The 18582-nt window shown below is 46.1% G+C and overlaps 1 protein-coding gene across 6 annotated transcripts in view; it reads right to left on the minus strand.

The window, feature by feature from the left end:
- Positions 1–457: 457 nt before the first annotated feature.
- Positions 458–18582, minus strand: part of LOC149350801 (exosome complex component RRP42-like) — a 36090-nt gene continuing 17965 nt past the window's right edge. For 4 of the 6 annotated variants that reach the window (XM_089579942.1, XM_089579938.1, XM_089579939.1 and 1 more), the window contains 3 exons: positions 10591–10714; positions 2452–2607; positions 458–611 (listed from right to left, as the gene is read on the minus strand). In XM_089579942.1, coding sequence (XP_089436068.1) covers positions 513–611; positions 2452–2607; positions 10591–10714 — 379 coding nt within the window. In that variant the 3' untranslated portion in view covers positions 458–512. Of the gene's footprint in view, positions 612–2451; positions 2608–3732; positions 3968–10590; positions 10715–18582 lie in introns of those variants that run through there. The other 2 variants (XM_089579941.1, XM_089579943.1) reach the window with 2 other exon arrangements.

An 18582-nucleotide genomic window follows, 5' to 3' on the forward strand; every position in this document is an offset into this window, starting at 1 on the left:
CACTGGAAGCATCCTGTTTTGCACCACCACATTACCGCATTCATCACCCATTCACAAAGGCAACTGCTTCAGCTCGAATTGCAGATGCTTGCTGCTTGCTTGCCATTGTGCATCAAATCTGCACTGGCAGCTGGGAGAAGCAAATGTAAGGACAAGCACCAGAGTGTAGTGGAAAGGGACAGCAGTGAAGGCAGACAGCAAATAGGTGCACTGTGTGCATGGTGGGTACATGACTTCACGTGCAGCAAGCACATTGGCGAGTGATAGAGTCAGTACTCCTGTCCCCTTTGCTTTGTGTTTCAGAGTATGGCATGCAACTGATAAGCATTCTGCTAAGGAGGTCCTTATATTTGTCCAAGGGTTGAAGGAAAGGTTTGTGAAAGGAGCATTGCAACTAAGGGGCGCCAGAAACAAGAAAGAGTTCTGAGCGGCTAAACTGACCAGACAGAATGAAATATCCTCAGATGAAAGTCTTTATTATTAGTACAGCAGTAGCAATCACTATTTCTGTGCTACAGGAGAAATCCTTTCTTTTCTCTTTTAGAACTGCTTTCCAACTCCAAATTTTTCATCACTGCAGCATTGAGAGCAATTCCAATGTCTTTTCCTATCTGCAAGCAAGAAAACAAGCCACAGTTACAAAACAGTAAATATACAATTTTTTGATAACTGGCATGACTACCAAGAGATACTACCCACAGCAGTGGCTCAGTGGCTTTGGCATTTGGCTGCTGATCCCAAGGTCGCGAGTTCAATCCCGGCTGTGACAGCCAAATTTCGGTGGAGGTGAAATACAAAAATTCCTGTGTGCTGTGCGATGTTAGTGCACGTTAAAGAACCCATGGTGGTTTAAATTATTCCGAAGCCCTCTATTACGGCGTCTATCATAGCCCAAGTCGCTTTGTAGCATTAAAAATTCCACAATCCGCTAAGAGAAACACGTATGGAGTACACACTGCTAGTTGGAGCTTTCAGACAAGCGACTATACATTGATAGGTAACCCTCGAAATAGTACAACACATTCTCGCAGAATTGTGGTGTAGTGCCGAAACTATTTAATGCACAGTTATTTATAGTGACTAGGTTACTATAGCATGGAAGTAAAACACACAAAAGCCATTTCATAAAATGAGCTAGAAAGCAAAAAACAGGTAAACTGCGACCGCAATAAATGCAGGGATGCTGTAACTAGCTTTGCACAGAGCTACGAGATTGAACTGCATGATGCATGATGGATGCCAAGCTGAAGCATGTGGAGCAACCTGAATCATGTTTCTGATTCATTCAGCCCAAATGTTTGTCACACTGAAGCCACGTTAAGCACCTATCACATCAAGTCAGTATCAGCCACACCTTCAGCATAGCAAGGCTAAGCATTGAATAAGCAACAACACACAGCGATCTGACAGTCAACTACACGGCAATATAATTTGCGCAGAGGTTAAACATGTCTCCACTCTGCTCTGTTCCATGATATATGTGACTGGGATGCAGGTAGGTGGCACCAGGCCATTCCCAAGCCAAAAGCCATGCAGAAAACTTGCAGAACCTTAGGCCAAATACAGTAGACTTCCCTCAAAATAAACCTCAAAAGATCAGAAAATATATCAAAAGTTTCTATTCATAGAAGTGCCCCTAAAAAAGATATGCAAGCATCCTAGGTGTGTACATATACACGGTGTTTCACCTAAGACTTACACAATTTTTAAAAATAGGCTTTTTGAGTTAGAAGAGCGCTTTTTTGGTGTTAGCATTGTCATCGGTATAGTTCATCAAAATACAGCTAAGACGTGCTAACTAGCAGAATGGCTAAGTAATATTGAATAGTTAATTTATAACTATTACTGTTAGGCTCCTTAATTATTGAAAAGCATGTAGCCCCCCATTAGTAATATCAGTATCAGTTCTGATAATTTCGAAAACGAGGTTACCTTTGGCGCTGTGCACCAACAAATTTTTGCTATTTGAACGAGTTACATGCACTGGAGGGGTTGCGTTGCCTGCAAGCTTCTTAAAAGTGCATGTATTTTGGCGCGATGTAGCCAAAATCTGCCGGGCCACAGTGCTCAGGGTAAGAGCGCTTACCATTTCTGCCTCTTTACGTCACTCTTCCCCTATATCGTCATCAGAGAGTCCCGAGATTGAATCGTAGCAGCGGAAAAAAATTTTTCATCTTCGAATCCAAATATCTTAGCAATAAATGCACCTTTTGCTGCCAGACAAGCGAAAACAAAGCCGTGAAATGCCAAACTATCAGACTTTACAGGCAAAAAAAAATTTGATAGCGTTGTCCTCAGTGTCCCTTTAAAGCCAAATAAAAAAATCATATAAAGAAGCATATATAATGACACCATATAGATTTATTTCTCATAATAAAAATAGGCTGCACATCTAAGCCACCTTGACAATTTGCTCAAATAAGAAAAGAAATGAAAGAAAAAGATACACACCTCAACATTATCCATTACATTTTCAGGATGGAGGCTTCCAATGCCACCTTTGAAAAGGCTGACAATCTTTCCACCTGCTGTCACAGCCATAGTTAATGAACCCACAGCACAGGCTTCTTCTTCTTGTGTTGCATCTAGCACAAACTGTTGGCCCACCTGCAATGCAAGCTCAACACCATGTACTGATAGAGGAACATCAGCACCACAGACTGCTTTGTACTCTGCCAGAAAAGCAGCAAACTTCAGATTATCAATATGCAACTACAGTGCCAAGAAAATGCTGGCTAGTGTGCTGAGCACCTGCCCTCTACAATGGGAAACATGGTGCCATTTGTGATGAACGTCCACTGCAGGCAACAAAGGGTGCGGTCTGCAGTCTTAGGAGAGGGTGCTGTTTCAGCAGAAGTGATGGCGGCGGCATGTTCCAAGCAAACACTTCTTGCCCTTGCGAACTGCGTGTATTATGATCTTTTACTGAGTGTGCAAATATTTTGTTCCTTAGTGCGCTGTGGCACCATCGTAGGTTGATACAAGAATAATTATAGATGTAGATGAAAGAAAATGTTGAAAGTAAAAGGACAATTCAAGAGGCAGTGTTTTCTGTTGCCGAGTGGAAGTAGTTGTCAAAATAAAAAATGAATTTTTTTTGGTCATTGTGCCAGCTGACCCAATACTGAAATGAGAAAAAAAAAAAAAAAGACACTGAAAGACACTGAAAGACACTGACCAGATGAATTCCTTAATGTGCTCAGATATCACATAGCACATGTGTGTTTTCGCATTTTGCTTCTCTCAAAATGCACCCTCCACAGCTGGAATTCAACTTCCTACCTTGGGCTCAGCAACTGAACACTATGACAGTTAAAAATCTTCCACAGAGGTTGCACTGAGAAGACATTCCAAATCAGAGAGCAGCGTTGTCAACAAACTTCAAGCACAAAGCAACATCAGAATCTAATGCTATATACACAGTACAGAGGGCTCCCGTTAAGACGAACTCAGTTAAGAATTTCTTGGGTAAGATTCTCGGATAAGATTAGCAATCTAAGGCCATATGGTTGGTTTCCCATAGGATTCAATGTAATAAAAAATATGCTTAAGATGAACTCTTTTGCTTGTCCTTCAGTTAAGATGGCAGTGACTGCGAAACATGGTGGCACCGCTGAACTGTACTCATGGGCGTTCACATGGCACTGTCACGGAAATAAAAAATAAGTAAAATGCTTCTACGCAAGAAAGCCCCCCCCCCCCCCCCCCCCCCTTCAGTCTCTTCTGTGCAGTGTGTTTTAAGTCTAAGTATTAGAGCAGTTTCAGAGTAATCCCATGCAGTGGACTCGTGAGTAGGAGAACTGACCTTTCACCCTTGTGATATGCGTTCAGCCTTTTAGTACCTATTTAGCATAATTAAAGACTCATTTCCTCAACTTACAGGTACTATTAAGTTGATGGTTGAAGGGACATCTGCACAAACAGTGTTGGCAGAAAGCTTGGGAAATCTGCAATTTTAAAAGAAAAGCTGGGGTAGAGCCCAGAGTTTCTATTAAAATTTCATTCATAAACTTCCTCGTGAGTGAAAAGTATTCTAGCCACTGAAAACTAGACTGCTTTAACCCTCAAAACACAACACACAACCCCAATGACATCTTCAAATGGCATAAAGAAATATCAGCAGCTTTTCTCTGTTCAATTGTAGAAGGCCCATGTGCAGCACAGCTTTCATCACTGGCAGAACCAGCCAGCCAGCTGCAGACACACTCTAGGCACTATATTCCAGGGCACTGTAGTGAACTAAGCCTGGATTACCATATTGTTACCACAGCTAGTGTAAATGATCTTTCTTGTACCTGTAAACTGAATGACATTGCAAATGACCAGTTGACGACAGCATGAAAAACTGACTCTTACCACCATAACTGTTTAGCACAAGTACTAAACCCAGAATGAGAGAATGTTTGCCTTTAGGAACTGGCAAAATTTCCTTGAATATAGCAAAGCCATGCTGTTCTCATGCCAAAATGAGATGCCCTGCCATGCTGTTGCCACCACTGCTTGGTGCTGGCTGTGCAGGCTTGCTGCAAAATGCATATGCAGCTGGCCCCTAGGGAACATAATGATGATGACACAGTGCTGAGACTAGGAGCAGTGACATGCTGCCCTTCCCCAAAATATTACTTTCAGAAAAAGAAGAGGTCAGTTATTGCTGATCCAAATATGATTTCAAAGCTTGTAATGAGCGAGACCCCAGCTCGCACTTTCAGGATCAACGATGTACCTGTTATGCGACCTACATATGTAGCGGTGTGGCTGACATGTAGATGCGAAAATATGTAAACAGTATTCAACTGATGATGCGGCCTACATATGTAGTGGTGTGCCTGACAAGTACGATGCGAAAATATGTAAACAGTATTCAACTGATGATGCGACCTGCACATGTAGTGGTGTGCCTGACAAGTACGATACAAAAATATGTAAACAGTATTCAACTGATGATGCGACCTGCATATGTAGTGGTGTGCCTGACAAGTACGAGGCGAAAATATGTAAACAGTATTCAACTGATGATGCGACCTGCATATGTAGTGGTGTGCCTGACAAGTACGATGCGAAAATATGTAAACAGTATTCAACTGATGATGCGACCTGCACATGTAGTGGTGTGCCTGACAAGTACGATGCGAAAATATGTAAACAGTATTCAACTGATGATGCGACCTGCACATGTAGTGGTGTGCCTGACAAGTACGATACAAAAATATGTAAACAGTATTCAACTGATGATGCGACCTGCATATGTAGTGGTGTGCCTGACAAGTACGAGGCGAAAATATGTAAACAGTATTCAACTGATGATGCGACCTGCATATGTAGTGGTGTGCCTGACAAGTACGATGCGAAAATATGTAAACAGTATTCAACTGATGATGCGACCTGCACATGTAGTGGTGTGCCTGACAAGTACGATGCGAAAATATGTAAACAGTATTCAACTGATGATGCGACCTGCACATGTAGTGGTGTGCCTGACAAATACGATGCGAAAATATGTAAACAGTATTCAACTGATGATGCGACCTGCACATGTAGTGGTGTGCCTGACAAGTACGATACAAAAATATGTAAACAGTATTCAACTGATGATGCGACCTGCACATGTAGTGGTGTGCCTGACAAGTACGATACAAAAATATGTAAACAGTATTCAACTGATGATGCGGCCTACATATGTAGTGGTGTGCCTGACAAGTACGATACGAAAATATGTAAACAGTATTCAACTGATGATGCGACCTGCATATGTAGTGGTGTGCCTGACAAGTACGATGCGAAAATATGTAAACAGTATTCAACTGATGATGCGACCTGCACATGTAGTGGTGTGCCTGACAAGTACGATACAAAAATATGTAAACAGTATTCAACTGATGATGCGGCCTACATATGTAGTGGTGTGCCTGACAAGTACGATATGAAAATATGTAAACAGTATTCAACTGATGATGCGACCTGCATATGTAGTGGTGTGCCTGACAAGTATGATGAGAAAATATGTAAACAGTATTCAACTGAAGATAAGATGAAGTGTAAACTTTGCTTCTTCACACCTGTGAATCAGTTTTCCCACTGAAGAATTCACCTTCTTATATTTTTGTAACTGTACACAAGACTAGGGGAAATACTGACCATTCTATAGACTGCACGTAATGTAGCAATCTGTACAAATACATGCATATGAAAGGGAAACATGCAAATACTATGTGTCATTGCTGGCCAATCAGGTGCCTGTGACTATTCTAAAAATTGGAAATTGGAAAGCATGCAGGTTGTCTGCTTTAGAAACTAAAATGGCCGTACACGCCAGACTGTTTGTTATATGCACACTACCTTTTTTAAATTGAAGGTACTGTTCTTGAAATTGTTACTGCACTTCAAATTGAAGGCATGCCTCACCGACCTGCAATGAGACATCCTTCTGGTATTTGAAACTACAGGTACATGGCTGGCCCTCAACTGCATGCACCGATGCAATCCCTTGGATAATACTTTGATTTTGACAAGTGCATTACTAAGACGGTGTTTTTATCATTCAAGTGCATTTTTTCTTTTGAAGTAACAGCTGAAAAAAAAACGGTACCATCAAATTTTCTGGATTCCTTGCTCTTCTCAATGGCTATAAATAGTAGCCTTCTAAAACTAAAATGGCCAGAAATGCCTAAAAGGTAGCCAATGCACTTAAATTCATCAAGCGAACCCTCATCATCAAGCACACTTCTGGAAGTAACATAGCAGCACCCTACTGCCCTCCTTATTACAGTCTAGCTTCGCATGTGAAATTACAGGAGGACGCAGCTTTTCAGATGAAATTTTTAAACCTTCATTGATGTATTTAAGAGGAGACATGGGTCTTGAAATGATAAAAAAATGCGAAAATTTCAATTTTTCAAAAATGGCATTATCAGGATCTATACACTCCAGAGTGCCTGCTTAAAAAGTTTCAGGGCCTAATTCGACCTCCAATTACTAAAAAACTATATATTTCACACCTACAAAGAGCAGAAACACCAATTTCAGAGCAAAATGCGGCAGAAATTCACATCCCTCGCTTTCCACAACCACGTCCCTGATGGCTGTCATCTTGGTTTTGTTTGAAAACTGGGCTCCTTCCCCACATCCTGGTATTACTCACTGCTGTGAAATATTTTGTGGAACGTCCACATTCCGCTGTTTCTTTCAGACCTCTACAACGGCTTCCGAATGGCTGGCACACGCACTTCAAATACGATTTTCTCAGCTTTGTGTGTTTTTTGCCAACATGACTAGCCTTACAGAATTTTTTATTATGGTGCAATTTCAATTAACCTTATAGAACAATGAATTCAGAAAAAACTAAACTGAGGAGCTATGCTATTTTTTTTGGCTGAGTCGAAAATTACAAATTTTGAGAACCATAATGCCACCTAACTATATTTCATAATTATGGTGCTTGGGCACAATTGAACATTCTTATATAATGATATATCTACCGTATTTTCCGGTGTATAAGACGCACCCTTGTATAAGACGCACCTGCCATATATGCAAGCTGTCACTGAAAAAGTTCGTATATAAGACGCACCCGTGTATAAGACGCACCCCAGTTTACCCAGTTAGGCTAGTGAGGCCTAATTAAATACGCTTGTGCGACTATCGCGAAATGCACCGTACCTGTGAGCAATTTTTAAGCAACGCTATGTGATCGATAAAGGCAACACTCACGCCATACCCGTTCATGTTTTAGCAAAAAAGAAAGAAAAAACGATACAGCTCCCCATATGTCCATAACAACATTTTATTTCTACTTGAAACCTTCGAAGTCTTCACCTTCAGATGCGCTATCAAAAGGTTCACCCATTTCTGGAAGCAACTCGGCTGAAGCCTGCACTACGTACACGGAGCAAAAAAAGTTGCAAAGGGTGACTAAAAAGAACGCCGGCTTGTCTTGGCAATGGCGAGAAGCGCGATTGTCACCATTTTTTGGCGCTTCTCATTACTTTTGCTTGGGGCCTCCGAAACAGCCGCGCGTTTGTGATCCCGGAAGGCGTCATCCCCGCCGTTTCATGATAAAGATCACCTTGAATGTCGCGCATGGCGGTCCCGGTATTGAAGTATTAACCGTGTTACAACCGCGTTATTGGTCGTGATATATTTTAGGTGAAAAAAGCTTGAGCATGAACCGGAGTAATCGATGAACTCGCAAAAAAAAGATGAAAAATTCGCATATAAGACGCACCCTTGTATAGGACGCACCAGCAAGATTTTCGAAAAAAAGTCGCGTCTTATACACCGGAAAATACGGTAAATAACAATATAAATAGCATAGCTCTGCATAGTAGGCCTTTGGCTAACGCTTCAGTCGAAAATAAAAAACACTGAAGGAAAGTGTTTTAATTACCCGTAAGAAATTACCTAATTAGGGTTGAGTTATTTTTCCATAACATGGTAACTAATTGAGATATACTGAAACTAATTATACTTTTGAAAACAGGAAGAAGGAACACATATGCACACCCAATTTCATTACGATATTTTTATAATAAAAATTATCATTTCATACATTAAGAATATTTTAATGACCACTCTCTCAAAATTTCATTGCCACAGCTAAAAAAAACTGTTTCTAATATATATTTTTCCTCTGAATCCTGTGAAAAGGATATGGGTTTAAGAAAATGTGGCAGAAGGCCGGTCTAACATTCACCACATTCCTACTGGCGTGCTAGAGGTCAAGACATTCTTAAAATATTTTTTTCACAAAGCCCAAACTTTGGTTTGGAATTTGCAATGCAGTGTCTGTTGACATATCTAGTGAGGAGAAAATTTCACATGAAAAGTTTAAAATTCAGAAATCTGAAAAATAAAGATTGTCTTGACCTGCATTATAGTCTGAGGAATGGAACAATGTAAATGGGGTCAAAATAAACAAAACAGTAAAGAAATCTGCTGCGCAAGGCAAGTACATAGGAAGAAAACCATAACAAAGAAAAACTCTCATTGTTTGAGCATTTCCCCACAATGCAGAGCTGCCTTGGTTCATGAAAATTTTTTTAGAGTAGTTCCCGGCCAATTTCAGCGATGAAACTACGGAACAGCATTAAAAACTAGCATACAAGAGGATACAACAGTTTTCAAAAACTCACTTTCCTTCACCATATTTTGGGATTTCAAAGCTGCATAACCCCCTTGAAGTGCTGCCAATGCATGAGATTGTAAAAGGTATTTACGTCTTCATATTCAGCTTTTATTTTTTCCTGATGGGGCAAAAACTGGGCAATATGTTTTTTAGCTTAAATTCGGACAAAAAACGGGCTAGTCGGTAAAAAGTTTTATAATTCGGGTTTTTTTGGGTCATTTTTTTGTGACAAGAGAAAACTGACTATGGGCACTCAGTTTCGAGCGGGACATAAAATGCCAAATTGTTGCTCATTATTTCATAAGCAACGTGGAAATGGCAGGTTGCACTAAACACTGTTTACCAAATCAGGTTCTTTTTTCACCTATTACAATTACTCCACCATGTACATTATTTACTCCTCCGCAGCACCTCCGTGTCTGTGCAAGACCTCCTTGCCTTTCATTTATTTGTACACCGCGAAAATATTTGTTCAACATCATAGTGACCAATTCAAATGCACAAAGGCTTCAAGAAGGGCATCGTCAGTGTGGGAAGCGCTTGATACAGTGATGCCGATAAGATGCCTGTCCAATTCTCGTGATTTGGTGCATGATATCTGAAACATACTTTTTAAATATATATTTAATTAAGCTGCGTAATGAACAACAGACCATTAAAAGAGGTTAAGGACAGGATTAATTGGAGAGATATGGGAGAGGCCTTTGTCCTGTAGTGGGCATAGCCAGGCTGCTGATGGATGATTATGATGATGATGGTGAAGAAAGAGGTTAAGGATTACCAGTTGACCAAAAGCCTCCCTCTAGATCAAGCATAAGATATCCATTAAATTTCGTGCACTGTCTTCAGCTTTGTGCACTAGAAAATGTACAGTGTCAGGAAGGCGCATTTCTGGGTAGAAATCAGGCTTAACTCGACTTTTAAGACATGTTCGGGGTGCCAGAATCTGGTAAACTTGGGTTTTGCCCGAAAACACAGGGCCCTAAATGTATTGCATCAACCTTTTACCTGACCAAGAGACTGGGCTGATGAACACAAAATTCTTCTGTTGAAATAATATCAAATATGGATATACATATTGTCAACTCACCACTGGCATAGTAAGCACTACACAATAACTCATAAAAATTAATGACATAGTTTCTATAAAACAGCGGGAAGTGAAGGCAGGAAAACTTGCATTTTTAGCAAGTTGAAAGTGAGAAAAGGCGGAGAAAAAATTTTGTAATAAGGGACAGGGCAAGGACAAGGTTCTGAAGACGAGGTTGAGGTAGGATACACAAAAAGGAAGGCGTCTGCCCATCAACAATCGCTGAACAGACGAGGCAGTTGCAGAACACTATCTGGCTTAGATAACACCATCTTTCTGAATCATTACATAACACCTAACAACTTCGTTCCTTCAGAGTCACCACTCAAATGCTCAATAAGGCTGAAAAGCAATGTTTGCTTCAGAAGCAAATACAAACCTTGGAAAGTGTTATGAAGCAAGGCACATTGGCAACGCTCAATTTGCTGACATCATATGGATCATCTGACACATCAATCTCTGGTTCTCCATTTTCGTCCATAGTGACTGAAACTTTTGGAATCCTGAAGAAAATCAAAATGAAACTCATTAATATAACATGAAGCACTGTTGCAGCGATCACTTACCAGGACACTGCACTCAGGAATAGAAAGCAGTCAAAATAAATTGAGAGCACCGATATACAGTTCTCAATTCTTGAACCTTATCGAAGCAACAGGTGTTTCTTTCCTGTCAGGCAAATAAAACTAGCCAGAACAGAATTAATACTATGAGGAAAAGGCACGATGGCCTAACAAAATATAAATATAAAATATTACTCTTTTTCTCCTGGTAAGCAAAAAAAAAAAGCCTTAGATAGAGGGACTTCAAGATATTGACAACAAGCCTACAACAACCAGGCCACATGAAAAATAAGTACAATCAAACTCCCACACTATGGCAGCAGTGCACATGATGTTTGGCACCTACAGAAATTTTCAGACTACAGAAGCCACAAAGAAGCTTAAAGGGACACTGAGGAGAAATTGAAGTTCGCTTGTATCGATAGAATACCAGCTCCTGATTACAAAAACGCCACTCGTACTGACAACAAAGCTCTTGTAACGTAGAAAAGAGCAAGAACCAAAATACAGGTATCGCCGCAACAGGCCAAACTCGCAAGTACAAGCGTTATGACGTCATAGGACAAAGCAGTGTTGCTAGAACCAATGGTTCTAGCAACTCTAGGACCCGAGAAGCCACAAATCACTGAGGCGAAGCCAATGCATGCGCAAATCTCCTTGACGTCGCCAGATGGCGCCACGTACCCGGCAGCTACGCGCGCGCCTGAAGCATCGGGGCCCAATCAGCGCCTGCTCATCGGCGTTAGGCGGGCTCCTGGTATTCCGCTAGCAGTAACAAGGTACACGGTATGCTAAAGGTGTCTATTTGCGAGAACTTCGTTGATGGCTTCGAGAACGAAATCCATCGTAACGCTGGCAAAACGGCAGTGCAAACGTAAGCGAAGCGACTGCAGCGACGGCCGCAACAGCCTATAGATGCCTTCAACGTGCGGCCGGCGGTAGCTTTCTTTTCGGCTGCTGCTAGGCCGCACTGCTGGACGCTGGACACCAGAAATCACGGAGTCTGTGTTACGTCATCTGCACATCATGTTTCACGTCACTTAGTCTTGTGTCGTCATAGGAGAATCCCAAGTTTGAATCAGAGCGGCGGGAAAAACTTTTTCAACTTCGAATCCAAATTTCTTAGAAATAAATGCATCTTTCGCTGCCGGCCAAGTGGCAGCAAAGCCATGACATGCCGAACTATCGGATTTTGCTATAAAAAAATATTGATAGTGCTCTCCTCACTGTCCCTTTAAAGGTGCACTAAAGAGAATTTTGAGTTTGTCTTTTTGTTGCGGGAACTCATCTACACACTCCGAGCATTCTTTGAAACTTCAAATTATTATCGTGTGTGGCTGGTTTCCCTATTAAACCAGATTAAACATCCCGGCTCCTGCCTTTCTTTTTTAGCTCACTGCGGATAGTGAGAGCCAAGTAACATAACTGCCATGGCGAAAAGCAATGCACAGAGTGTCTTTCAGCTAATCGTGTGGCTTGCCACTCTGCTGTCGGCAGAGTGGAGTGATTACTGACGCACCAGAAGAAAAGATAAGTGAGGCGAGCGTATCACTCCTGCGGCAGCAGATAAGCAGAAAACATAGCCCGCTTGCTGCCGGCTTGTTATTCCGATGATATGGTCTCTTAACTACAAAAACATGTAGCAGTTTTATCAAGTTATTACGACACGTCCAAGATGAATGATAAAAATTACTTTGGGTGTCTTCACGGACAGTATTATTTTGAAATGAAGAGGCTGAGTCTCGCGATAACAAATAGTTCACGCATATTTTTATTTCGAAGGGCTTGATTTGCAGGTATGTTGTCTGTGATTCAAAATATTTATTCATGGAAACCCACAAAACAAAATAAAGGTGAAAATAAATTTTTTCAAAAGGCTATTAGTGTGCCTATAATATACTGTAGTCCAAGCATGCAGCCATGAACTGAAGGGTGTGGTCTGCACTTGTCTGTGTGATTTGCATGACATACCTCGCAGTGTTAGGCTGCACTTCCAAAGAGGAAGAAAATTCAGCCATTTCATGGCTTCTGTCTTCTGAAAATTTCTGGAGGCACTTGTACAAGTGTGAGAGATGTGAAAAAGAACTTGCAAGCATTCATGTCATTCTGTGCCAACAACATAGTGCCTGGGATTGTTTTTGAAGCTGAAGGCATACCCCATCGTGCCAGTGTACCGTCTACTTCAGAGACTGGACCAGCAGTACGCACCTTCGTGAAGCTCAACAGCTACCCGAAGCATATGAAACAGTGGCCTGCTTAGCCATGCCAATAAGCAAAATAAATACATTTTGTTGTGTCCCCTTATTGCTTTTGTGTGTGTGCGCCCCCTCCTAACGACCACTCGCATTCCCCTCCTAACGACAGTTCGCTCCTCCTAACGACCACTCAATCCTCCTCCTAACGACCGCTTGCCCCTCGTCGCACGCTGTCGCCGGATGTCCCCCCACGGTGCGCCCCCGCACCCTCCTCCTGTTCTGGGAAGCCACTCCCTCCCGTGGACGCTTCTCCGCTCCCCCCTTTCTTCGGGCGGCCAGTTCGGCTCCTGCCTCGGTCGACGCTGGTCGCACCCTCTTCAGCTTTAAATAAACGAAGTCTAAAAGTACCGTGTGCGTCTTTCGCTGCATTCAACACAGCGACCGGACACGACAGTGGCGACGAGAAAGTGGATTCGACCCGCGCTACGCAACGCTATTGACAAGCCATGGCTACGCGAGGGTTTCCCAATCAGATACCAGAGTTCAACGGCTCATCGTGGTCATCGTGGGTTGGACGCCTTCAGTTCTACTTTGAAGCTAACAACATCACAGACCCAGCCTTGAAGAGGGCCAACCTGCTGACGCTGTGCGGGGAGCAGACCTACGATACTGTCTGCGCCCTTATTCAGCCAAGCACACCAGCGGCAGTGTCTTACGACGACATCGTAAAAGCGCTGCAAAAGCACTACGACCCAAGGCCATCCGAGGTCTACAGCCGGGCTCGCTTCCAACGACGAGATCAACTGGGAGGAGAAACTGTGAGCGCCTACGTAGCCGCGCTCAAGAAGCTCGCTGCCGACTGCAATTTTGGAACGCTGTCGACAACAGCTACCGGGCAGGAGGGAGACGCAGCTTCTTCTGCTAACACCACCATGCTTCCCTTGGACGTGATGTTACGCGACAGATTTGTGTGCGGACTGAGTGACGAGTCACTGCAGCAGCGCCTGTTCGCTGAGAAGGACCTCACATTCAGCAAAGCTTACGACATCGCCGTTCGAGCGGAGAGCGCCGGTCACCAGCAGAGAGGGATTCGCCGGAACACCGAGCCGGTACACCAGACAAGCAACCAGGTGCGCAAGCCTTCTGTTGTTGTAAAATCGGTCAAAAAGGCACAACGCTGCTGGCGGTGTGACGACCAACACAACCCCCAGGGATGTCGATTCCAGTCAGCCACGTTGTGGGGACGCCTTCGTCCCCTGCGTTCACTTTCCCGCACTGCACCCCACTGTGGTTAGCTCCTCCGCAAAGCACTCCTCTCGGTTCGGTGACTTTCCACTAACAGGGGAGGGCGCTCGCGTCGCAGCGACACCAGCGCCACGGATGGCGTTTTGCTGCGCGCTCGCGGGGAGCTACGGGGTCTCTTCTCCCTCGGCAACGGGAAGCGAACGGACGTTTCGCTCGCAGCTTCGCTCTTCGTCGACGGGCGCCCCTCGGCCGGAACTTACTCCCGCCGAGCCCGTTCCGCTCGACCTCGGAGTTTATCCCTTTGCCCTACCGTGGGCGGACGTTCGCTCGTAGCCGTGCTGGTGAGTCGGACATCCTAGATTCCTCAGTGTATTTTGTTGCTAGCTGGCGTTATTGTTGTTATAGCAATAAATGCCTTGTTTGTGTCAGCCAGTGTGTCGTCCTTTTGTTCCCGTAGAGCACGGCCCGCCGTGGTCGGCGTGCGCTCAGTAGCGTACGCGACCACGGGGTGGGGTCAGCGCGGTTTTGAACTGTGTCAGCCGCGCTTAAACGGGGAATACGCATTTATCCCCCCATTTTAAACCCCACATCTGGCGCCCAACGTGGGGCCTGCTCTTGGAACATTGGACGACTGTCAGTGCGGTTCGAGGAACGCTCTTTGTCCGGACTTGACAAGTGGTAGGCCTAGAGTGAATTTTGATCGCTAGGACCTGCGGCATGCTTTCTTGAGTGCGAGGTGTATTGCGCTGCAGCATGTTTGAACTTTTCGACATGCTCAGCATGTTTTTTTTGTGAAGTTTTCTTCCTGGAGTATCTTCAAGAACCACTTGGTCCGCATCGAGGGAGCGCGAGGCCTAGCGCCCGCGGAGTTGCCGAGCCCGAAGCGAGTGAGTACGGAAGCCGCGTGGGTGGTCCGAGTTTTTCTGTATATATTTTCTCGCTGTCTCTTTTTCGACTCTGGGAGTCGCGGCTCTGGGAGCCGGGTGGCCTGGGGCCACGGGTGCTGTTACGAGCTCGCTGGTATTGCAGCTCGGCACCGGGCGTTCCGACACCGTCCGATACGGTGGGCGCCGATCACTCAGCAGCTGCTTCGTGCAGTGAGCGGGGAGGACCACACCACAACGCTGATGTCTCCTCGCGGCTGCGCGCACGAAACCCGTTTCGGGTCTTTCTTTTGTTGGGGTCGTCGACCTTCACTGTGGCAGTGAGGCCTAAGGCTATTCATAGCTGCCTGCGCCATGTCAAAAGTGACACGACCACCGGACCGTGGTGTTGAGAGGGGGCGCACTTTGCTGGCCGCCTGTTTTTTTTTTAACCTCGCATGAACCGAGCATTCTCGTTCAACTCAAGAAAGGGCTTTGTTCACTCGAACTTTGCGTTGCACAGCCGCCCGACACGTTTTGCTAGCGAGTTGAGCATTGAGCCACCAGGCCTTTGTGTACGCCGTTTCCCCTCCCGTGACCTACGTTAAAGGCATGCGGAGTGTGTTTTGGCAATCTTTCAGATCCAGCGGAGCCACTGTGGCTTGCTGTCCTGTGCACATCGTCTCGCTGCCGCCTGCTGCGACGGAGCGGCCTGTATCCTGTTCGCCGCATCCATCCGGGGCAGCCGTGGCGAGACCAGACAGCAGCCACGTCTGGCTGCTGTTGCCCTGGCGACTACTGCGGAATCTTGGCCTGCAGTGGTCAACCGGCCCTCCTCTTCGCGGGCCTGCGGGCACTTAGCCCGCGGGCCATGCGAGTCGTCCCAGCGGAGACCTTCACGCCGCCTTCGGAATACCGCGGAAGACTGTGTGCACCCTGTCGGCGTGACCTCCGCTGCACGACCTGCCTCAAGTGCATGAAGACCAGGAGACTCCTCCATAGCATGTAACTTGCAGGCGCGTGGGTCTATTTAAGGTTGGGGGGATGTGGGGACGCCTTCGTCCCCTGCGTTCACTTTCCCGCACTGCACCCCACTGTGGTTAGCTCCTCCGCAAAGCACTCCTCTCGGTTCGGTGACTTTCCACTAACAGGGGAGGGCGCTCGCGTCGCAGCGACACCAGCGCCACGGATGGCGTTTTGCTGCGCGCTCGCGGGGAGCTACGGGGTCTCTTCTCCCTCGGCAACGGGAAGCGAACGGACGTTTCGCTCGCAGCTTCGCTCTTCGTCGACGGGCGCCCCTCGGCCGGAACTTACTCCCGCCGAGCCCGTTCCGCTCGACCTCGGAGTTTATCCCTTTGCCCTACCGTGGGCGGACGTTCGCTCGTAGCCGTGCTGGTGAGTCGGACATCCTAGATTCCTCAGTGTATTTTGTTGCTAGCTGGCGTTATTGTTGTTATAGCAATAAATGCCTTGTTTGTGTCAGCCAGTGTGTCGTCCTTTTGTTCCCGTAGAGCACGGCCCGCCGTGGTCGGCGTGCGCTCAGTAGCGTACGCGACCACGGGGTGGGGTCAGCGCGGTTTTGAACTGTGTCAGCCGCGCTTAAACGGGGAATACGCATTTATCCCCCCATTTTAAACCCCACAACGTGTAATTTTTGCCACAAGCGAGGGCATATCGAAAGAGCATGCATTACGAAACGGAGACTTGCCAAGATAAAGTCACCTTCCCAGCCTAATCACAGCGTCAACGCCTCAGAGAATACGCCGCTATCTGATCTCCATGGAACAACATCAGCAACACCATCTGTGTTGTACGACCTGAACACCATGAATCTCGGCACGCGACCGAAGATTTTTACAGAAGTAAGCGTACATCACCAGCTGATTAAGTTCGAGGTGGACTCCGGCGCAGCCTGTACTCTGATCAGTGAGGACACGTTCCGAACTTCATGGCCATCTGACGCACCCGCCCTGCAACAAGACGACACGCACCTGCGAACGTGGTCAGGACAGAATCTGCCACTATTGGGCTCTGCCAACGTGCAGGTTAACTACAACGGCCAGACCCATACGCTACCTCTGCTTGTTGTGAAGGGCACAGGATCAAGCCTTCTAGGGAGAAACTGGTTTTCTCCACTAGGCGTGATGATATGCGGTAAACATCAAAACGCCGATGCGCTAAGCCGTCTGCCACTAGACGCAACTGTTGACGAACCATTTCCACCAGGAGACGTTCTGATGTTCGAAGCACTGCCAGAACCTCCGCTTACAGCAGGCACAGTTGCAGCATCTACGCAGAAGTGCGCAGCTCTCCGGCTAGTTTACACAGCTGTTCAACAAGGCAACGTGCATAAACTCAAAGGGGACAACTTCGACGCTTACCGCAGGCGAGCTACAGAGTTGAGCACCCATCGCGGCTGCATCATATTTGGGTCCCGAGTTGTGATGCCGAGAGAACTACGCGCACAAGCTATGTCTCTCATCCACGCCGGACATCGGGGCATCGTTGCAATGAAAAAGTGTGCCAGAAGCTACATGTGGTGGCCTGGCATTGACAACGACATCGAAACAGTGGTGCGAGAATGCAAGCCTTGCCAGAGCAGCCGGAGCGCCCCGCCGAAAGCTCCTGTCCCAGAATGGGAAAAGCCAGACACACCATGGCACACACTGCACATTGATTTTGCAGGACCAATTGAGGGCTGCACTTTCCTTGTGGTCGTAGATGCCTACACAAAGTGGCTTGAGATAAGGCAAATGGGACAGACGACTTCGGCAGCAGTCATTGACAACCTCCGATCACTATTTGCAACGTTCGGCCTGCCGCGCAAGGTAGTGTCGGACAACGGAACACCGTTTGTGTCTGCGGAGATCCTCAAGTTTTATCGCGACAACGGGATCTCATCAGTTACATCGGCCCCCTACCACCCAGCGACAAACGGACAAGCCGAGCGCTACGTAGCCGAGCTAAAACGCGCCCTTGAAAGAGATCAGACAGGCTCGCTGCAGCGCCGCCTTGCGCGCTTTCTCTTCAAGCAGCACGCGACGGTTCAGAGCACAACAGGCGAGACCCCCTCGAAAATGATGTTCGAGCGTGAAATGCGAACCCAGCTCACAGCCATCCTCCCCGAGCCAAAGGCAGAGACGTTCCGGGAAGAAAAAGCAATTCCGCGCTGCGGCACGCTTAATGAGGGGCAGCGCGTCCTCGCCCGACAGTTTCTGAAAAAGCCACGCTGGGAGGAAGCTACAATTGTCAGACGCATAGGCCTGCGCTCTTGGCTCGTCAACATACATGGCACAGTAGCACGCCGACATCTCAACCAGCTGCGTAGATTTACGACGCCGTCTGAGAGCTGTCCGCCAGCGGAGAGAACACGTGCACCATTTTCCCACATAGCCTGGCACCTCTTCCCGGAAGAAGAGACTTCGCCCAGGACAGACCTAGGAGACACAGCGAACAACAGCCAGCCTACAAGTGTTTCTCCCCCGAGCGCACAAAGCCAGCGCGC

Source organism: Amblyomma mixtum, chromosome 3 (genome assembly GCF_055824585.1).
Source record: "Amblyomma mixtum isolate Tamu chromosome 3, ASM5582458v1, whole genome shotgun sequence".
In the NCBI taxonomy this organism is placed as follows: Eukaryota; Metazoa; Arthropoda; class Arachnida; order Ixodida; family Ixodidae; genus Amblyomma; species Amblyomma mixtum.